At 35.8% G+C, this 24,066-nt stretch overlaps 1 protein-coding gene across 1 annotated transcript in view; it reads left to right on the top strand.

Moving 5' to 3' along the window:
- The first annotated feature begins 1,103 nt into the window (after nucleotides 1-1,103).
- LOC121322461 (polypeptide N-acetylgalactosaminyltransferase-like 6) overlaps nucleotides 1,104-24,066 on the top strand; it is a 159,749-nt gene continuing 136,786 nt past the window's right edge. Inside the window, exon 1 of the mRNA XM_041262537.1 lies at nucleotides 1,104-1,977. Within this exon, the coding sequence (XP_041118471.1) occupies nucleotides 1,843-1,977 (135 nt within the window). The 5' untranslated portion in view covers nucleotides 1,104-1,842. The remainder of the gene's footprint in view (nucleotides 1,978-24,066) is intronic.

The following is a 24,066-nucleotide window of genomic DNA, read 5'->3' as shown; positions in this document are numbered from 1 at the left end:
TTGATTTGTTTTCTTAAGTGATTAAAAATGACAGACAGAACAGCTACCAACTTATGCATAATGCATTTGCATTTTAAAATGTGTGTAAGCGTCCTTAGTCCAAAATTTGCATCTGTTTAATTAGTGTTACCAGTATGTACTACTATTTGCATAGATAGATGACTCCTTTCTTTTTATAGTGTGGCAAACCCAAGCTACCCCTCAGCGGCACACAACGTACATTAGTTTTTTTTTTTTAGAGCACACAATGACGGGTTATTATTAAAATGATAATAAGTAATTAACTTTTTTTTTTCAATGGACTCATTCAGTTGATATTTCCAGTAATAACCGGACAGTTATTAAAACACGCGGTCAGTAACAGAGAACGAGCCCCAGCGCCATCTGTCAAATGAATGAAATCCAACACGACCGTACCTCAAGTTGCAGTCTTCTTACAACAAGCAACACAGAAAAATTGCTCACCAGAGATTATAAAACAAATACTGCATGGGGTAGTGTGTGACAAATGACAATTGAATGACAATTGTTGTTTGTATTTTGTATAGCGATTCCCACAGAGTATGTAAAAACCAAGATTACACCCTATTGTGTTTAAAAAAAAAAAAAAATAAACAAAATACTACCCGGCTATAAAAACACACAAGTACAGTACTGTATCAACAGCACAGTTAAACGACTAAAACATTACCATAAAGCATTGGAAGAATTTATTGAATATAGTATATTATAAATGCAAATAAATAAATAAATAAATCATCTGCGCAAGAAGTCATAAGGTATCACCCTGCCAAGATCCATTATTTCATTCATTTCGTTCCTCAGTTCCAGATGTCACTGGATGAGGGGATATTTAGCTGCTGGATATACTAATAATCAATGCTGTGTGGTTGCTAACACAATGCCCCACATCAAACCATTATCTGTATGGGATCACTGAGCTTTCGGAATGTTTTCATGCTAATGTCTGATACACGTGGTTTACAACCTCAAGATCTGAACTGAACTGCGAGGTGTCAGATGAGGAAAAGCGAGGGGAGAGAAGAACATGTTATCTTTTGTGCAGGAATTGCAGTTCTTCGTGGCTTCGCCTGTGTCGTTTATAAAGCGCTCAAGTCGAACTCTATTTCCCTGATGTGTGCATTGTTGGAGAATAAAAAGATTCTGCGCTGCGTTTGGTTGCCTTGTTGAAAACGAGAAACATCTCTTTGCAAAAAGGACTGAGATGGGAAACAATATGTAGCATGATCTAAAATACCAGCACTGATGATACAGCATGCAAATCAGGTTTGATAGTAAGTCGAGAGGTTTTGCTTTATATGATCTCGTTGTTCGTTCTGTGTATAAACCCATCCGTGCATAGATAGAGTAACAGACTGAATAATGCAAAAGGTTTAATCTGTAGCAATTGTCAAATTGTTAAATACTGTATGCCCTTAAGAATATACTGTAAGCACGTTCTTTGTGAGTCCTAACTAAACAAAATGTATCTTTATTTTCACTGCGGGATTTAAAGAAATACGTTGTGGCATATGTATATTTTTCTTCTTCATTGTCATGGTAAATTAAATCGACACCATTTACCTCGGATCTAAAACACAGTTAAAGTATTGACAACCATACGAATCCTTAGGGGTTTAACAAGTACAATATCCTCCATGTATGGGCAGGTAAAAGTTCCACATTAGAACTTGTGGGAGGTGACTTATCAGACGGAGAGACTTCGCCGGAACATTCACCTGAAAAAAAAAAAAAAAAATAAAATAAATAAATAAATAAAAAACTGGTTTTACTCAAGTCAGACCGAAGGCAGTGATTTTGTTACATCGCCGTGTTTTCACAATGAAGAGGATACAGAAACGTGTTCTGCAGATGACTTTTGTGTTCATGGTTGCTTTGATTTTCTTGCCAAATATTGGCCTGTGGTCCCTTTACAAAGAGAAACACTTGATAAAGTCATCCGAGGCTGGAGAACAGGTAGGTAATGGTTTACATATTTTGCTCTAAAACTCCCAACAGTATACAAATTCAACAGTATACAAGTAGTATGTAACGTTAATCTGAGTTTAATGCTACCGCATAGTTCATATAATGAATTGCAGGCAATACAACCATAATAACAAGATGTTTTTTTTTTTTTTTTTTAATTATATGGTAGAGGCTGCAAGATAAGATTAAGTAGCTTTCCAGACAGTTTAGATTTAGTCCTACTCCAAATAACCTACACGTTCATTTTGAAAAACAATTTTTAAGGGTATAACTTGTTTTACATTGCATAGCTAGGTGTGAAGAAAGAAAAAAAAAAACTGACAATTTATTATAATATTACAATATAGTAAGTGGGTTTCAAATTGTGGCTCTGTAAACCCCTTCGTCTGTAACCGTGTAGGATACCATTGATACCAACAGCTTTACAACCGGAACCGTGTTGTGAAAATGTAACTACAATAACTGCGACGAGGTGCTAAGTGGTGTCTGACTGTTTCCACGTTGTTTGATCAAGTTTACCCCCATAGTGTATCTGGTGCTTAAAATCGTCCATTAACACATAACAAGCACAAGCATACTTTTTTTTTTTTTGTTAACCACTTTTGCAGAAAATGTTTTACCAGCTTTTTACAAAAGTATCAATAAGTGCTGCATGTCTAAGTTAACAGCTGTATACACTGATGGTAAACTTGGTGGAAGAACAAGGGCTTCCTCATCCAAATAGAATAGAAATAGGCTGCTCTACTAAAACCACTGTCATACTGTATCAATATGCTATTTCATGGAAAATGTGGATGGCATTAAATTAAGCCACAGAGCATTGCAACATAAATCTCGTTATAATTTCATTGTCATTGTGTTGTGACACTTGATTAAGAATGGCTTTTAAATATGACTGTAAATTGCACATGACCATAATTCTATCTGGCAGCTCAAATTCCAGTCTGGATTAACTAAATGTTCAATGTGTGTGTGGTAGTTTCTACTATAAAATCAAAGGGTTGTAATTAAGCCATTGTTCTACCAGGCCATGGAATTAACTTTTCTTTTTTTTTTTTTAAATGTATGTTTTTCTTCATCAGAGATTTTTGTATTTTACCAGTGGCACTGAAATATATGCCACGGTTCATGTAAATATGTTAATCAAACATTTTTTTTTTCTTTTGTAAATGTTTGCTCTATTTTTGTGTAAACAAAATCAAAATTATTGGGGAGAAAAAGTGTTTTGGGGGCTAGGTTTTCTGTTTATAATATATCTATATGATATACTGTACTTTTAAATACAATGCAGATTATTGCTTCTTATCAGTATTCCAGGATTTAAAAGTATGAAATATTAATCAAGTTTATTTTTATTGAATGCTATAGATGTTGTCTTGTGGGTCATAAAGAAAATTAAAGGATAAGGAAAGCTATTCTTGAGGTGTACCATCTCAGAACAGTATATTTTACTTAAATTTAACCACTACGCTCTATTTCAGTTTGTTACAATATTTTTGTTAATGTGTATCTCAGTTGGTGGTTTCATCTTTCCTTCACCTTTCTTTTTTTAGTGATGTGCTCACTCTGGGATTATCTTGGCTGGTAGGTTAATTAAGAGGAAATAAGCATTTGTTCTCTCTCTCTCTCTGTCTATTCTCTCTCTCTCTCTCTCTCTCTCTCTCTCTCTCTCTCTCTCTCTCTCTCTCTCGTAGCTTGCGGGTACAGGGACCCTGGAGAATTACATGCTATGTTTCTATGGTTTTATATTGTCTCAGATATGAGCTATGGAGTCCAGTAACAGTTTCAATAAGGTTATACCACATGACAGAGAGAAACTTGAGATTCTTTCCCCCAGCATGTCTGGCGGGAGTTTCTTATTCATGTGAAATGACATATTTTATTTTAGCAGGGACATTTTTTATTTCAGATTTTGGGATTATCCCTGAACTTAACCTTGAAATATATATTACAGCCATTGGAGGACATCCTTTGACAAGTGAGAGTTGCATGGTTTTTAAAGTTAGAGCTGAAAAATTGATCTGTTTTAGTAAGCATATACAGTAGGCTATGACAAGTGAATGCAGAGAGTGAAGCTAATAAAATACAATGTTATCGGTATACATGTTGGTGAAGATACTACAGTAGAATCAACCAATAAATATTAGTAAAATGCAATGCAATTCAGATACCATGTATTATAGAATGCAGAAAACATGTAAACCCCTTTTAGTGAACGTTACTGGTACTCGGATATACATACTTTGGGCATTCTTTTGATGAAATAATTATAGTAAATATGGAACAATGGTTTCCCAAACAAAATAATGATTTATAATACATGTTTGACTGGTTTTGTTACTGAGTCATATTCACATCTGTATGCAATCTGCAATTAATCAAGATTTTCCATAATTCCACTAGTAAGTCCAAAACGTACAAATGGCACGATAAGTGTTATCAATTGTAAACTGTCAAAATTACAACAACTTCAAAGGCAGCAGCCTGTATCTAAGGTTCAACCCCTTAGGCTCACATGGCCGTGTGATGACATCAGCCTTCATGCTTTTAAAAACATATTTTTAATACAGTAGTATAAGACACCTGCTAAGAGAACACTTCACCTAAGGCAACACCCTTGTGGTGTAACAGATGTTTCTCATTGTAAATGTTCTGGCTAAAGAAAAAAGGAACTTCGCTTAAAAGAACACCTTATTGGCGCCAATAGCGATTCATTCAATGGATACAGTACTGCTTTGTAAAAAAGTGACTTGTCATCGCGAGAGTGTCTTGAGGGACACTGATTGGTTTGTTAAATCTTTCCAGAGCCGCCATCATATCATTGAATTATTATGTATTGGGATTTCCACGAGTGCACTGCCTCACTACAAAATGGCATGTAAGCAAACGGCAAAATGTTACTTTTGCTACACAAAGCTGGAAATTGTTTGAGCTCTTGAAAAAAAAAAACCTAAATCAGACACAAGCAATTTGGTGTTTACCGTTCTGCTGAGTTGCTTCACCATTCTGTTAAATAATGTGCATGTCTTGTACATTTTGTTACGTGTGTTAATTTAGATTGACAGTTTGTTTATTAATGTTAAGATAACCCTAAGCAACGTCCATTATTTTTGCCTATGCTAATGGCACCAAAGAAACATCCACCAGCTAATTTCATAGTTAAGAAAATGTGAAAATCGCAGAAATTTTCTTTAAAATTCATGGCAGTGTCACAGGTAAAGTATCTTATTTCGCGGAATGTGTACAGAACTATATTATAAATTATGTGTACAGACTATTATTTTTTTAACATCAAATATAGAGATAAATGCACTGACATCATCAAAATCAACGTCACAGTTATTATAGCATTCTATATTAGTTTGTGAAACGGTGTTGTAGATAACAGCCCGTAGGTAAAGTGTATCTGCAAGCACAGCTTTCAGTTCTAGTACGTCAGATGCATGTTCACCAGTTAGGTTTTGCAAAACAAATACAATGTGTAACCCATACTGATCTTGTGCATCAGTAGACTTGTCAGTGTGACCACTGATAAGCAACAAGACCAGTTCCATAATCTCCTGCTTGTGATACTCAGCAACTTTAGGTAAGTATTCGTGTCTTAGCTGGGCTGATGAAGGAATCACTCCATCATTTGCTAGACTTAGTCTGAAGAATTTACTTAACTTTTGATTGTCCAATTTTTCAAGAGGGATGTTTGTGCCTCTGTCAGGTCAACATGTAATGAACGTGTTTCGTGCTTCACAGTTTTCAGTTGACTTTTGGAACATGGAAGTCACGTTTTTTTGTTTCTTTGCAAGTAAAGCGGTCACGGTACTGCTCTGGATTTCCGCCTTTCTCTTTCAGTGAATTCTTGAATCTTAACGCCTGTCAACAGAGGATTCTCGGTAGTGATCTACAGTAACATTGCAGGACGTACAGAAGAGCTTACCTCCATCGCTGTGTAAACTCCTGCTGGATACTGCTTTACATGATCTGTTGCAGACACATTTTTAGCCATTTTAGAGACGTCCATTTGCTTGTTTAGAGTGTGTAGTATTTTAATTTCCCACCTAGATTGCATCTAGTCACATGACAATCACTGCACAGCACTGTGTGCATGGTGAATATTACAAGCAGGCACACAGCAGAGCTGTACAGTTTTGTTAATGTGATTACGTATGTATTTATTTATTGATTCATTCATTCATATTGTATCTGGTGGCTGACTCTGTCTTAGAGAACACTTTGGCTGTAAGAACACTTGGCTTGCTTCCTGAGGGGTGTTCTCTTAGCCAAAGACTACTGTAATAATAAATATTAAGATATGGTAAAATTGGTGGTTTAAGAACCTATATGTTAATGGTTAGAAATGAGCAGTTACATGTTTTAAAAAGATCTTCCAGGTATGAATCTCATTTATCCTTGATTATCCATTGCAGAGCTGTGAGTCAGCCTCTTTCTAGGTTTGATGTAATTTTACAAGAACTGTGAAAAATGCAGGCACCTGTTAATTTCCATTGAAATCTCACTTTATTATTCAGTTCAGTCAGATTTAAATGAATCCCTGTTTGTTTCTGTCTGATTCAGTCTCAGACCAGGTAACCTTTTGTTACAATATTATTTTACAGTCATATAGACATATACTACTGCACAGTCTACAAACAAACATATGCATATAAGAAACAATTTGAAAAGAGATGCTTAAAGTCTTTGCATATACTGTAATAACTTGCTATTTTGGCCAAGATTTTCCCTTTTCCCTTATTAAGTTTTGTTGAAAATGTCCATTTATTTTAGGCAAATATCCCTGAGTAAGACCCATGCAATATAAAAAAAAAAAAGCTTTTTTTAAATTTTTTATTTATTTATTATAGTATCATGTGTTATGTTCTAATTAAATGAATCATTATTATTTGAAAAAACCTGTTTGTTTAAAACAATGTAATGTATCATACATCTCACCCCTTTTACAAGCTTTAAATATGTGATACAAAATTTCAAATTTATGTTTTATTTTCATCAGTTCAGTCAAATACTGGGCTGAAAAATATGGTCTAGGGAACAAACTTGAGTGCCTAGCAACTTAGTAACAGACTGAATATCTGGAATGCTGTAGGTGGCACTGGCCACATCACTTTGGCCTACTATAAATGTGTATTTAAACAGCGAGAAGGCATGAGACAAGAACAATATGTGCACACACTCAGTACTGTAACAGATAAGATATGCACACATACAGTTTAACCCTACAAAAAAACTAAAAAGCTGGTTTCTGGTTTCAAAAGATTAAAAGCTGTTCTCTTTCAGGACTGTTGTCTCGGAACAGTTTATGATTTCATGTTAAGCTTCTTTGGGCTTACAATGCAGGCTACTGGCTATCTCTTTAGCAGCTAGAGCTAAGGCAGGTTTCCCCATGAACAGTTTGTTCTGTCCAGGAAGAGATTTACATACCTGAGATTTGCAGAATCAAAATGGTCTTTTTAGACTGTTGTGGCTGGTGGATTTCCAGGCCAAAACCCCTCATGCCAACCAATGAAACATTTGAAGAGCCACTGCATTTTTTTTTTTTTTTGCTAAAAAATATATAATATATATATATATATATATATATATATATATATATATATATATATATATATATATATATATATATATATATATATATATATTTTTTTTAGCAAAAAAAAAAAAAAATGCAGTGGCTCTTCAAATGTTATATATATGTGTCAAATATATATATATATGTGTGTGTGTGTGTGTGTGTGTGTGTGTGTGTGTGTGTGTTTGCAGGTGTATATTTTCAGAAAGGGCTTACAGTATGGTAGTTTAAACAGATGAATACTTTTTTTTCACAGCCATGTTCAGTTTATTTTTAATTCAATAAGGGAAGCTTATTTATTTGTAACTGTGTCATACTTTAACAGCTAATATTGTATCCCATAAACTATTTGTCACTACCTCACTTTTACCTTTCGTATGATGACTGACATATTGTGGTTGTATGACTTTTTGGTTTCTGGATGGTTCAGCTTTGAACAGTAATTTTTCATGGTGTGGCAGGCTGGCGAGTGTGGTGACGTCACACACCCGGAAGAAGACAGACATAGACAGCACTGGGTATGAAATGCACAAAATCTGTTTATACATATAAAGTGCCTATAGAAAGTCTACACCTCTTTCAACATTTTCACCTTTTGTTGCCTTACAGCCTGGAATTAAAATGCATTAAAATATTAGATCTTTGTAGAAAATTTATTAAAAATAAAAACTGAAATAGCTTGGTTGAATAAGTGTCCACCCCCCTTGTAAAGCAATCCTAAATTAGCTCAGGTGTAACCAGTCGCCTTCAAAATCACACATCAAGTTAAGTGGCCTCCACCTGTGGAGTGTGTTAAATTGTAGTGATTCACATGGTTTCAGGATAAATTAAGCAGTTCCTGTAGGTTTTCTCTGCTGGGTAGTGCATTTCAAAGCAAATTCTCAACCATGAGCACCAAGGCCCTTTCAAAATAACTCCAGGACAAAGTTATTGAAAGGCGAATATCGGGATGGGTATAAAAAAATATCAGAGGCCTTGAATATCCCTTGGAGCACGGTCAAGACAATTATTAAGAAGTGGAAGGTGTATTTTACCACCAAGACCCTGCCTAGATCAGGCCGTCCCTCCAAACTGGATGACTGAGCAAACAGATTGATCAGAGAGGCTACCAAGAGGCCAATGGCAACTTTGCAAGAGCTACAGGCTTTTATGGCCAAGACTAGTCAAAGTGTGCATGTGACAACAATATTGGAAATGAATGGAGCAAAGTACAGAGAAATCATTGAGGAAAACCTCTTGCCCTCTGCAAGAAAGCTGAAACTGGGACAGAAGTTCACCTTTCAGCGTGACAATGACCCAAAGCACACAGCCAACGCTACACTGGAGTGGCTAAGGAACAAAAAGGTTTTAATGAAGTCTGTCTGAAACGTGTGTTCCTCTGACAGAGGCATGCTGAATCAATGCAGTCAATGCATTTAATTTTAGGAATCCAAGTGTAACTTGAAAATAGTACCTACTTGATTTAAAAAAAGACTACAGGATCAAGACTTGCTCACCACAGTATATGTAACATTCAAATACATTCAAAGAATTAACAGAAATGGCATAATCATGTTTATATATATATATATATATATATATATATATATATATATATATATATATATATATATATATATATATATATATAAACATTAACAAATGATTTATTGAGTGGTGCACATTTTAGACCCATTGAGGATAAACCTAGGGCAAACTATTAAGCATGTATATCCCTCACTGGCCTAAATCGGTTCTTACATTTACTGTATAGAAGTATTAGCAAGAAGGAAAAAATCACAACACAGAAGAAAATATAGTTCTGTCAGATTTACTACTAAGTTGGAGCCTAGACAGTGTCTGGCAGTCTGTCATCATATGCTGTTGATACCTCTCGCATTGTACACAGAACAGAAAAAAAAAAAAAACATTATGAGCAATGTTTCTATTTGGAATGTATCATTAAGGATCAACTTAACACCCAATTGAATTTGATTTTTTACTACTGTACTGATCCTTAGCATTTCTTAATATACACCAGACTTGATCCATGTGGGTCAATTAGAGGAAATAATGGTGTCATTGGCTTTGCATTGTAGGAATTATCTGTATGATTTATAGAATGTATAGCCATTTCAGTTACATTTTTAAGTGTATCAGTATTCTAGCTGCAGTGTACTACAGTCTATTTAATGAGGAATCTAACAGGCCAGCTGTGGTCTCATTAATGAGACCAGTCAGGAAGCTGCAGGGGAAGTACTATTTGTGCATGTTTATTCACAATTACACAAACAGAAGAACAAAGAAACGACACAAGGGCCAACATAAAAGGTTAAACAAAACAAAATAATGATTTTTCATTCAAATTAACTGCTTCTGATGGGCCAGGTTGGGCACCACCTTCACTGGACGTCATCCAAGAACTCTTTCCATTATACAGAGGATCAGGCTCCCTTTTATACCATGTGGCTGGGACGATTGATGATCAGTTTTTCAATCAATACCTCGCCACACTGCACACATGGGTTTGGCAGGGATGGAATTAACCCCATCCCTGCCAAACTTAAACACAAAATAATACATCTTTAATACCCCAAAACCTAACTAAATACTATTTACAAGTGCAGGGCTTCTGACCTGTCAACCACACAAACAGGGAGTTGCAGTAATCAACATGTGAGGTAACAGATTGAATCAATGTCTCTCTGTCGACTTGTGGCAGCATGGCAGCATTAGCCTCATCCTTGCAACATTTCTCAGATGAAAAAATGAAAGTTTGAAATTACATCATGTATGATAGCCAAATGTCAAGATACAATATATAATAACATATACTGTCACACTAGGGACTAGAGATCTGCCATCAAAGTGATCAAAGTGATCAAGGACTAATAAGCAGGACCACAGATTTACCTGTATTTTATTTAAGACATTCGGTCTTGACATCAAACATACATTCTGGCTACACAGAGATAGTAGAATCAGTATTAGGATGAGAGAGAACTACATTTAAATATTATCTGTACAACAATTACAATTAAAATGGGGAAACATTGAACACAACCACCTGGGAATCAAGCTAAAGCTGGGCAACACCACAGCACACCTCAGCCAAACAAGAGGAAAAATCACATAGATTATATTAGTAGTGCTGATTGAAATAATATATATAAACCATGCATGCACTGTTCCAGACACCCTGAAATTGGATTGTAGGTGCACCATACGTCTTTGTTCCCTGCTATATGCAGATATCATCTTGCAAGATAGGTCTAAAAGTGACCTGCTTCATCAGAAAACTAGATCAGGAAAAGTTACCAAATACAGACAGTGTACTGTATTCAGTATTGGACCTCATGGCGGAATGCTATTTGTTAACAAGTAAAATACCTTAACCTTCCAGCCAGTTGTGCAAGATTTTCCATGGCATAATACATCACAGATTTACCATTCAGAAATGAAAATACAAAAATGTTATTTGTGTCTGTGACATTTCAAGTTATCTGGTTTTGGTAAAATTCCCCAATATTAATATCATTTACATTTCCTTTGCTTACTCAATTCTACCAATTTCAAATGTGCCAGTAAGCTACTATCTACTGTATCTGTTTCCTTATCTTGTCAATAGAAAAATAATAATATTATTTATATCCCAGGATAGGATTTCAAACTTTCATATGTATTGATTTATTGGTAGGCTTCAGAAGATCTTGTTTTGATCTAAACTACTTTGAGGTTACTGAAAAACTTTGAGCAGAGTTAAATAAAATATAATTCTCCTCTAAAAATTGGACTGTCCATAAAGATAACACCCAGGCATTTGTAATTTCAACATATTGACAATTTATATGATTGCTTTCTGTCCGTCCCTTAGAAATGTGTTTTTGCAGTCGACTAACTTCAAAGGACCTCTTGCTTTGATCTCAACTAATGCAAATGCACTTATATTGGTCATCTGTCTTGAATGCTTGAACTGTCAAGGACATAGCTGTTTGATGGGTTTGATCCATTTAATCGTTTGTGATACTTATTGATATGAAGCTTTAAATCTTGAAAGTGAGTTGCCTTTGATCTATGAATTATTCTCCCTTAATTAATTATTCTTCCTTTCTGTTGAAAGCCTGAAAGGATTTGTCCTAAGGATCTGAATACCTTTTTTTGTCATGTGTGTAATTTCTTGCTAAATATTTCATAGGGTTAATGCAATATCAGTCATTTCTATTATGTAGTCTAGAAAGTAATAACCTAGCCTAAAGCAGACATCATTCATTTCCGTAACGGCATCTATAGAAATGCAACATGCATGTTCGCCTATTGATCTGTAATCTGTTTGCGAATTAGGTATCAATTTATTATCATTTTCTTAACATTTGTGGACAGTTTTCCCACCCCTCATACAATGCAGCTGCAGCTCTGCTTAGTTTTTTGGTTGTCTCTGGCAATGCTAAAGTCTCATCCAGGCATATGCAAAGGGGTTTTAAGAAATACAGACCAGAGCAACTTTGCACAAGCACTCTATTGAATGAAATGAATCCACCATAACATCACAAACTAAATTAAGATGGGTTTTCACAGGTGCCTGAGGTTTACTAATGTAAACAGTTCAATTTTCAGCTGGATTTGGCTCAGGCACGTCTGAAGTGAGTATCCTTAGGCAGTAGAACATATGTTCAGAGGGTTGGTATGTCCTTCTTGGCTACTAAATTCTGTCATGGGGATCAGCGTAAGCAACTCAATGTCATAGATCTTGCTTTAGAGGAGATGGGTGCCACCAGCAATAAAAGCCCTTTTAGACTGGAAGAAAATCTCTGCACTGTATATTAACATAATAAAATCAAACACTTAGGATAGAGACCAGAAACAGAAACTGAACAAGTTACAGAAAGGAACATTTGTCCATATTACAGAACATAACAATATATATATATAAGATATATATAATATATATATATATTATATATATATATTATATATAGATTTTTATAATATATAATATTATATATATATATTATGTCACATAATATTATATTTATATAGTATACATATCGTTACACAGGCTTATAATACAAAATAGACATTATATAGAAACTCAATAAATTATCAATTTAATCATTAGAGCAGTTGTCATTTTTGTGGCATCAAGTGAATTTCAGAACTTTTTCTCCTTTAAATGTCTTGTGTCTAGCAATGGCTATGTTTACATTGAAAACAGAAGTAGCACACTACGATATTAGTGCTGTTATTCTTGAAAAAAAAAGGATAACATTTTGTAGAATTAGGTCCGAACTTGGTTCCTATTGCATTTGAAGTAAGCCAGTGAATCGCAAGTAGGTCAAAATAGCTTCTGTCTTTATCTTTCTCAAAATACCAGTGACCAAGAACCAAAACCATTGATCCAGTAGTGACCTGCTAAGGATTCACATATATTGGACAGGAATTCTTTGTGAAAACACTTAGGCCCAGATTTATAAAAGGAATGCGCATGCTTTATGACCGTAAAATGGGCGCTGAGGGTTCTGAATTCTTGGATGGGATTTATAAAACACACGCAATGGCATGAACACGCAATTAAGATGTGATGTGCGCTCTTTCTGTGTGCTTTAGCCCTCGATGCATATGTAATTCTGTATATGCAAATGTAACTCTGGGGCGTTTCTGAACAAAACCGCTAAAATTGGGAGGGGATTTTGCAAATGAGGTCTGTTAAATATTCCGTCTAATTTATTAAAGCTGCAGGTAATTGCGGGCCTCGTATTTGCTTGATTATTTTAAGGACTCTGAAAAGCAGACGCTAATTTGCTGCAATCAGACAGTAGGCCATATAAAAGCAAGGTGATGTGGGAGACTTGTCTGCAGCAAGACATCGTTTTCAAGGACAAAGAAACATTTAATAACATTTTGCAAAGAGCTAATTTTTTAAACCCTTCTGATCAAGTCAGTTTGTAAATTGCAGTTTACAATACTGTATTTTTTGCAAACTCCAATTTTTAATACATGTTTCATAGTTTACATGACAAAAGTCTGCAAATAGAGGATATAGAATCCATGTAAAAAAAAAAAGGTTCTTAGAAGCACCTAAAAAGGTCTCCCCACAGTGGCAAAGCAAGATTCTAATGAGAGCCTTTACTTCTAGAGTGTAGGCATTATTAAAAGAACGTTGGAGGAGATTAAGAAAAGATGGAACGATATTCTGAGGAGCACGAAAGAAAAAGTCTCATATACAATGAGGGCTCATCCTCCACCATTATTTTAGTAAAGCCTACAGAATGTATTTTTTGTAATATGGCATTCTGGTATTTAACGATAGTGGTTCCGGCAGTATTGTTAAATTCGAGTTTGAAAGAAAACAGTAAAAAACATTTTTAAAAAAAGGACAGAGGGACAGATGACACAGTTAGTTTGTAGCTAGAGCAAGTACAGTACAGCTGGCTGCAGGCACATCTGAATAATGTAGCTATATTATAGACCATATAGATATGCTTTAAAATCATACATCAGAAATACAGACATACATAAGAAATAGGAGAGTTGTAACTGCATAAGAATTTAAGAAAATATAAGTCGTAGTTAAACTGAAGACTGTTCGTATGAAGCTGTATGGAGTTATTGTTGTTGAACATATTGCTGTACAATGGAAGGATTTTCCACCCGTTTAACTGCCATGGATGTAACTAAATAAAACTTATTGTTAATGAAAAGTCTATACGCCTGTTGAACTAATATGCGAAGCACAGTAACTGGATGATGCATCGTAATGTATAAACAACCTACTACAAACTCTGAAGTGGTACATTTGTTCATTAAGAAGCCACCACACATTCCAAATTTTATTCTTTTGTCCTGGTGATGTATTTCACGCTTGTAACACATCTTCATGTGTTACAAGTACTGCTTGTACCAAAATCTCCAGTTCCATATTGGCAAATTTCAGTTTTCACTTCTGAGTGTCACCATGTCTACTACCAGGCTGAGGTGTTTTTTGCCATCAGTTTTCCCCTTTATAAATTTGGGCCTTACTATTTTTATTTGATAGATGTTTGGGGGTTCTATTTTCTATATTTACCAAAATATAACTGCATCCTGAATATGGTTAATTACTGTAGATGTTCTTTTTTGCAAGTTTATATAAAAGTCTTAATTTCAATATTTGTTTTTCACTATTTTTATACATAATATGCCTGATAATTTTAGGATGGTTGTATTACTTTGAGATCTGTGGCCATTATTGTTATTATTATTATTATTATTATTATTAGTAGTAGTAGTAGTAGTAGTAGTAGTATTACTACAGAGCTTTTTTTATGGTAAATTCTCAGTTGTGGTGTTGTAATAATATACAGCACAGTTAATTGTATAGTTAAATGCATTTAACTATTTAACGGTCTCTCTGTCACACGTTACATTATGAGCACAATAACTACCTTGATTTTGCATCTTTACCAAACTTTTCCATCCTAGCCCCTTATTTACATTTCTGATTGTATTTGACTATACTCTTTAACTGTGCACTTATTACACACGTGATTTGAGTTATTTGTGAAATGTTTCCCTTGTAGCACAAAGGAGATTTGTTATTGTGCTGTGCAGAAGTTGTGTCAATAGACTTTTGCTACTACTAAGTACTCCATCAAAGTTAAATTTTTTAACTACTTATATTATTAATATATATTTCATGCCAGTACCACTCCTCACTCAGCAATGCGACCACATATATCAGCAGCTTCATTGTAATATGATTTCAGGTTTTCAAAATAGGTCTAGTAAAAGATATACAATTCTTATATCCAAACCAGTTACATTTTCAAAGAATTATATACCTACTATACTTATAACTACTATACTGATTAAAGCTAAAAGCTTTAATCAGTTCATACGTCAGGAAATGGTTGGGAGTTCCACGCTGCCTCAGCAGAGTCGAACTTTATGATAAAGGAATACTGCAGCTACCAATCTCTGCTCTAACCGAGGAGTTTAAGTGCGCCAAAGTCCGACTGGAAATGACATTAGTAGATTCACGCAACAAATGCGTAAGGGAGGCAGCACCTGTCTTGAAAACTGGAAGAAAATGGGCAGCAAAGAAAGCTGTGGAAGATGCTAAGGCTGCCCTTCGAATTGGAGATATTATGGGGCAAGTTCAGCATGGAAAAGGAGGTTTTGGTCTCAGTTCAGCTCCTCCTACATGGCACAAGGCTACCCCAGCTCAACTGAGGAAGCTGGTAGTCAATGAGGTGTAAAAGCAGGAGGAGAGGGTCAAGTGTGTAAAGGTCATTTCCCAGGCCAAGCAGGGAGAATGGATGAGATGGGAGAGTGTGGAACAACGCAAGATCGGCTGGCAAGACCTATGGACAATGGAACAGAGCAGGATCAGTTTCCTAATCAGATCAGCATATGATGTTCTCTCATCACCACAGAACCTAAACCTCTGGGTAGGTGAGGATTCCTCATGTCCTTTATGTTCCTCACCTGCAACATCAAGGCACATTTTGACAAGGTGTAAGGTGGGTCTTAGCCAAGAACGGTTTACTTGGCGCCATGACCAGGTGCTGTGATATTTGGCCTTAGCATTGGAAGAAAAGCCTAACCTGACTAATAAGTTGCCACCAGTTCCATCAAAGCATCACACAAAAGACAATATTCCTCCATCCAGGAGAGCAACCACTAAGAAAAGGTGTTAAAACCAAGCCTTGCCCAGGACAACTGGAAGCTGCTAGAGACTGGAAGATGCTGGCAGATGTTGGTCAATGGCTTATTTTTCTACCTGAGATTGCCACCACTAACCTTCGACCAGACATTGTCTTGTGGTCTAGATCAGCACGCCTTGTTCATCTGGTAGAGTTAACAGTGCTATGGGAAGATGCTGTGGATGAGGTGTATGAGAGGAAGAAACTTCGGTATGCTCAACTAGCTGCTGATGTGGAACAGCGAGGATGGAGAGTCCGAGTTTACCCAGTGGAGGTGGGTTGTCGAGGATTTGTGGCACACTCTACAACCCGGTTTCTCAGAGATGTCGGGTTCAGTGACCAAGAGTTGCGACGCACAGTGAAGAAATTATCTGAAGCAGCAGAAAGGAGCAGCAACTGGCTGTGGTTGAGACAGAAAGATTCTGGATGGGGATCTCAAGCACAATAGAAAGAAAGCGACACTGATGTACAGGTAAGTAAGCTGGGTTGAACTGAGTGGGGGATGGAGGGGGGTGATGCTGGGGCACTAGAATCACTGTTGAGCCCTCTTGAGGTGTCACGGGCTAGTTGACGAAACACTGAGGATGGAAGGTGCCCACTTGAAGACCCCAGAGATGTACCCTACTTAGTTCAATCCAGATGGTTGTCATGCTGATGAGCTGGGGAGACCGCACTGTGGTTGATCCCCAGAGCCAGCATCGCAGCCGTTGTGTGTGCTGATGCACTGAGGAGGCAAAATGAGCTGATCCCTGGAGCCAGCATTACACTTCAGCAATCAACACCAGACAGAAGGATATCTACATCATCAGATGGAAAACAACGCAAATGGATGGAGATGCAGATGGATCACATTAGTTTACTGCAAAGCTTGCTTATCTTGGCAAGAGCCGAGTTCAAATCAGCATGAAGTTTAACATCTACTCTCATGTAATGGAAGCCATTATAACAGTAGTATTAACATACTTTCCAAAAGCAGACCTTGGTGCTATGGTCTTATTGGCCAAAAGCTAAGACTTGATCGATTGAGCTAAACTGAGAGTTCAGCTTGCTGCTTAGGCATCAGTGGTTTTATCAGTGATAATCACAGATTCAGAGAAGTCTTGACAGTTGTGGGGAAGCTGATGTAGCTCTGTGTCTTTTCATTGGTTGGGTTATATATATATATATATATATATATATATATATATATATATATATATATATATATTGGCCATTGCATTATTTGTTATGAAATTGTGCGATAAGCATTTCTTAGCACATTTGCAGCTTCTTATTTACAGACTTGATCCTTTGTTTCATTAGTCTGAAGCTGGTTCTGTTTTTAACAGCAGTTTTGATAATCAAAACTTGTTCTAATTCTGCAGTACTGTGTGGCAAGCCAGCATATTATTGGCAAACATGGCAATTTTTTGAAGCAAAATTAATTAATTCTATAGGGTGATGCAAAACTTTTGGCCATAGCTGTATATAAAACTAGCCTAATCTATAGTGTATTTGATTGTTTCAGATTTTATTTTAAATTATGTCAGTAAAAAAATACAAAGAAATGCCACTGTAAGTCTATATGTCAGTAAAAACTAAATTGCAAGGTTGGCAACTCTGAGCTGTAATTAGCTTTTGCGTTGATTTAGACCATCTTCCCATTTTCTACTTAATTTTGTTAAACCTGCATACTATACTTAGAGGGGGCTGTGTTTTGATCCACTACTGATTAGATATATTGAATAGACAACAGACTTTTATAAAATTATTTTAGTATTACTTTGACTTTTAAAGTACACAGCTATTAAGCTTCATCAATATAAAGCACTGCTAGCAACAAATAAGATTTTCCATTCTGAATCTACAATTGTATTACAGAATGGCTCATCAGCTCTTTGACCAATCAGACCTGCCACAGTAATACAGACAAACTACCTTACCCATGGTCCCAAGCCCCTTTTAAAATTACTTTATTCTGTCTCAATGAAAACATTTTCTGAGCTCATATTATATGGCTTAGCCACTGGATACTTCCCTGAAATATAAAAAAGAAATTATTGTTCTTAGTTATACAATTTTAGTCCTGTAGGTGCATGCAAAATTCTATCTGTGCTCTAGATACTCTTTTGAACTACATTAATAAAATGAGATCTGAGAAAGATCCTAGCATCCAAACAGTCAGTGGCTCCCTGGTGCACACAGTAGAAAAAAAACATAATTCCCTATTATAGAGATTCATGTCCGAAAACATCATTAAAAAAAGAGAGATAAGAACACAAGAAAGTTTACAAACGAGAGGAGGCCATTCGGCCCATCATGCTCGTTTGGCCATTAGTAACTTATTGTTCCCAGAATCTCATCAAGCAGCTTTTTGAAGGATCCCAGGGTGTCAGCTTCAACAACATTACTGGGGAGTTAGTTCCAGACTCCAGCAATTCTCTGTGTAAAAAAGTGTCTCCAATTTTCTGTTCGGAATGCCCCTTTATCTAATCTGCATTTGTGACCCCTGGTCCTTGTTTCTTTTTTTAGGTCAAAAAAGCCCCTTGAGTTGACATTGTCGATGCCTTTTTGAATTTTGAAAGCTTGAATCAGATCGCCGCATAGTCTTGTTTGTTCAAGACTGAACATATTCAATTATTTTAGCCTGTCTGCATATGACATGCCTTTTAAACCAGGAATAGTTCTGGTCACTCTTCTTTGCACTCTTTCTAGAGCAGCAATATCCTTTTTGTAACGAGATGACCAGAACTGAACACAGTATTCTAGGTGAGGTCTTACTAATGCATTATAGTTTTAACATTAATACCCTTGATTTGAATTCAACACTTTTCACTATATAGCCAAGCATTTTGTTGGCTTTTTTACAGCTTCCCCACATTACCTAGATAATATCTTATGTGAATAAATGTTCTTTTTTAAGCACGTTTAGAAAGCTTGCATTGAATAAGTAAGTGGACTGTCTCTCTAGGCAGTTGGTTACAGCAGGCTGTTGCTCATCCAGAGCTCCTTATCACCGGGAAGAATTTGGGTAAGTTAATTATCAGCAGTGAACAGGTGTGACTCCTTGCTAAGGGGCAGTTAGCATGTGGAGCTCCAGTCTCACAGTAAGCACTTTAGGCTGGTCTCTGAAGCAGCTGTTAGATGGAGTATCTAGTTTCTACAGCAGGGGGCTCTGCACAGCTCCTCAAGGAGCCAGGAAGCAAATGTGTGCACAGACAAATGACCCTTCCAGCATTCTGCTTAATTTCTTGCTATATCTGTTATACTCTTGTGTGTTACTTGTTTGCACTATACAGGTGGGATACAAGGATTGTGTTTCTAATGGTTTTAAGAAATAATATACAGTTTATTGAGCATGTGTAATAATTTGAAGTGACGGCTGGTGTTTCACTGTGTGTTGAAGCTCAAAAACACTGAATATCTACCAATACATCGATTTAAACCAGTTAGTAAAATTTATCTGGGCTAAAAGTGCTATCTTCTTTATGATTTACTTTTATTTATTTATTTTTGTATTTCCTTTTTTTCAAAATCCTTCACAGTAAAGTTCAAACGCCTGAAATGTAAGCTATTTTGTATTCCTTTTGATCATAAAAGTGTTAACTCAGTTTGATAAGATTCTTATCCACAGTGTTTCTTGAGATATGTGGGGTTTTCTTTCACAAGGTTGTGAGCCTAAAATATTACATGTGTACAGCTGTGTCAAGGTATATTAAAAAAAAAAAAAAAAACTAAACAAAAAAACATACAACAAATAAATAATAATAATATTTAACTGCAGTCCAAGGCCACAAATTGTCAACGTCACAATTTAATTTCATTAGCAGCTCTGTAAATCGCAAGGTATTGCAGGCATGTATAATGCAATTTATCCGATACCTTTTGTGTGTGTTTTTTTATTTGTGTGTGTGTGTGTGTATGGAGAGAGATAGAGAGAGAGAGAGAGAGAGAGAGAGAGAGAGAGAGAGAGAGAGAGAGATTTAAATGCATCCCAGTACAATACTTACAATACTTCTTTAGAAATGTTACGTAGTTGCATCTTGTTCATGTCTATATCTAAGTGCTGTAAAGTGCTAACTGTTGTAAACATGCGAAATAACCCTTTGGTTGTTTGTTTAAGTTTTTTTTTTTTCATTGTAGGTGTTTTTTTTTTTTAAATCCTCTTGAACAAGAGCTCAATTAGACTATAAGAGTAGTTGCTGAGTAACTTCCTTGCGTTGGTGAAAAGCTTAAGCTGTTCTGATCAGTTTATTTATCTAATAAGTGTCACAATAATAATAAAAAAAAAAAAAACAAGCAAATCTCAACCAACTGCAAGGTGTTATTTTCATGCATTTATTGGTTTGTGAGGCTATTAAACTGATCTGAAGTCGATGCCTGCTTGACACAAAACAAAAAATAAAATAGAAATTGAATAATTGAAAACACAACATACACATGTCTTCCACTGTGATACAGCAGCTAAGTATATATTTAAAGACATACACACACAAATAATGATAATAATAATAATAAGATAACCTAATTTTAGTGGAGCCCTTGAAACTAGTCCAAACACTCAATATGTGATGACCCTTTCTTTTAGTGTTGAAATAATCAAACCAACATCTGCTACAGTACATCAACAGCATAAATGTACTATCTGCCAATACCTTCAGAGAGATATATTTGACAATCTGAAGCTGGAGAAACTGACTGTTAGAACAATGTAATAAGTGCCAAAACAGCGTGCAAGTAGCATGTAGGCGAATGAGCCAATAAATAGCCTTCTATGGATAAGCAGCAGGCTTCTGATTGGAAAACTTATAGAAGATCATTATATCAGCAGGCCAATTGGGTGCTTGCTGTGTACCCAAAAAAAAAAAAAAAAAAAAGTTTTGTCATTTAGAACAAAGCTATGAAAGTTCTACAGTTGTGTGTGTGTTGTAAGGGGGGTGGGGGTTCTGTAGAAAGAGCTGTTTGTCCAATTGTTATGAAACTGTCTTTTTATAGTGTAAATATAGCCATCCTAGTTCCAACCATCACAAATGTGGCCTAGTCCAGAGCTGGCATGATTATAGACAGCGTTTGCTACAACAGTTTTAGTCATGAACAGGATCCTGGGCATTTATCTTAGTAATCACTAATAGAAGACTACTAGTATTAGCATGAAAAGTACACTTATCTGTTAATATGACATAAAAAATGGAGATCCAACAAAATGCTACAGTTTAGTTCATCCAGTATATGCTATGATATGTATTTGTTTCATACTGTATTGTTTATTTAAAATGTATCCTGCATATTTAAATAACAAAACAAACTTAAAATAAAAATGAATCTTAATTATCAAAGAGTGCACCCTTCTCCGATATCCTGGACAGTGTTTCACCTCCACTGTTAGCGAGTTCCATATCCAACAATCATATTTTCACTATATTTTAGAACTATTCACATCGATACCCACTTTAGTTTTTAGCAAAAATAACTACTGTGCCAATTTAAAAAAAAAAAAAAAAAAAAAAAAAAATACAGTTACCGTTTAGGGTTAGGTGATCCCTGTCAATTCCATAAAGGTCTTTGTAAACGTGAAGGATAAATACACATTGTATCACTGTTCGATGTAGAACTGCTATTTTCTAATGATACTGTACTCCTGCACAGTCTGCTTTTTTCTAGGCCATTAGGTTGTGGCTAATCAGAAAGAAAACACTTGTGTAACACAATATTTGTTACTGGCCAAATAAGGGCCTATAAAATGATTTGCCAACTCCGGAAAACACAGTGCACGTCTATTAACTTTTAATCCTGTGTAGTGTGAAATCGCCATGGCGATGATGTCTGATGTCACTCACTTTAAGTTTTGGGGCTATGCAATAGCATATGGGTTCCAAGCCGGTGTTCCATAGAATCGTGCCTCCTCGTATGAACTGGGCATGCGTTTTTATTTTTTTAATCTCTTAAAGCTCCTCCCATAAAAAGGTTCCTCCCCTGTACAATGTCTTACTGTATGCAGATTTCTGTACATTTATTTTATTTTGTTAAAATTTAGTCGTCCCCAATTTTTTAACCTGGTTTTCTCCCCAATTATTATCTGTATCCCGATTTTGATGACAGGGCGAAAACATGTTTGCCCATGATTTTGCTGTTAAAACTTGCTGCAAATGGGATCAAACTGTCTTTACCCTGTAATGTGATTTTGGTGACATGCTTTGCCCCTTCCTTTTCCGTCTACGTTAGTGCCAGTGGGTGGCATAACTTTCGGGGGTGTGGTCTCATTTGCATGCTAACTTTGAGCAATTTGAGATGACGGCGCACACAGGGCGGTTGTGAGTCAATCTAACCAGGTGAGGGGAGGGTTATTTAAAATGAAGGCGCTGTCGATCCCATTACGAAAATGGGAACCGCAAGTGGTGAAGGAGCCAGGGAGCGAGTAAAAGGGAAAACCTTTTCCAAACAATTTCTGGCAATTAAAATAAAAGGCTAAAACTGAGTGCCCCTTGCATCACATTATAAGATACACAAACAGTACTATTGAATAGTTGCAGTTAGTTTTTATAGGAGGTGTTTATTGGTAGACGTTCAAATTCGAAGGAAGTTACAAGCTCACCAGAGTGCCATCAATCAATAATATAAACGTAACATTTTACTTTAAACATTACAAATACATCTTGTGTACTAATAATAAAAAACAAAAAATAGTTAGTTTATCTCAAGTTAGTCTTTGTCACCTGGATGGCTATTGACCTATTGATGGCTATTTAGGGGTGATATTTTTTTTTTATCATATTCAGCATCTTTAAACAGCTTGTTGAGTAGTAAAAACACACTGGACTAAAGCAAACTGCAGCTATGTTTCAACCTTGACAAGTATGTTTAATAAATTTAAAGCTTTAAAGCAAAATTGCCTATGCTGATTATTTATGATAGGTGTATTGATTTGGTTGTCAAACAACCACAAAAGCTTTGCATCTTTTTTGCAAGTGTCAAACCGCAGCAAATGGTTCCAAGGATCCCTGATAATTAAGCACATAAAATACAAAAAAGTTAAAATTGCAAATAGTGTAGTTGTTATTTGTTACAATGGGGAACAACATCAGAGGTGATTGTGATGTCACAACTTACGCTTCTCCTGACTGGGCGGGTTTTGGGCAGGTTTTTGTAAAATAGTTGGCAACCCTGTCTGCTACTTGATCTCGTCTCAAGCTGCACTCTGGCGTGTGCTGGGTCCTCCACAAACCTATCTGTACCCCCTCTCAGCTACTTCCTATCCCCCTTTTGCTCTACCTCTCGGCGCACTCAATCAGCTAATTTAATCACTGATCACCTAATTACCACAGCAGTTAATGAGAAAATGATCAGTCATCACAAATGTAAATAACTAATTCTGTAGGTTCTCTCTTGCCTTTTTCAATTAATATAATTTAATTAATAGAGAACAAAAAAATACTACGATAACAACTACCTAGCCTAAGTTTAGTGAATCATTTTTGTAATCTACTAGGGGCTTCTGTCAAACCAATGTCGTGTTGGGGTGCGTATTTTTTCTTTTTTAAATCAATGTCATCCTTCTGGAGTCCTCTGAATGCCTTTTATTTATTTATTTATTTATTTTATCATTTAAATGCAAAACCATAACAAAACATGTATACAGGCTTTTTTTTAATGCATTATTTTTCCTGCGGTTGCCTTTAATGAATTATTTTGCACGTACTACTATTTTGTATATGATGTAGACTACGTGAATGTAAACATCTAACACTAGTATGTACAATACATAATATTTTAAATAAATGTGTTATGATTTTGAAATGTGATTCTTAACGACGGAGTTATTGTCATTGTTTGCACCCGCCACCTCTTTTTACAAATTAA

This window comes from Polyodon spathula, chromosome 1, assembly GCF_017654505.1.
Source record: "Polyodon spathula isolate WHYD16114869_AA chromosome 1, ASM1765450v1, whole genome shotgun sequence".
NCBI classification, from domain to species: domain Eukaryota; kingdom Metazoa; phylum Chordata; class Actinopteri; order Acipenseriformes; family Polyodontidae; genus Polyodon; species Polyodon spathula.
The sequence above is the reverse complement of the archived record's forward strand: the minus strand, read 5'-3'. Positions and strand labels throughout refer to the sequence as shown.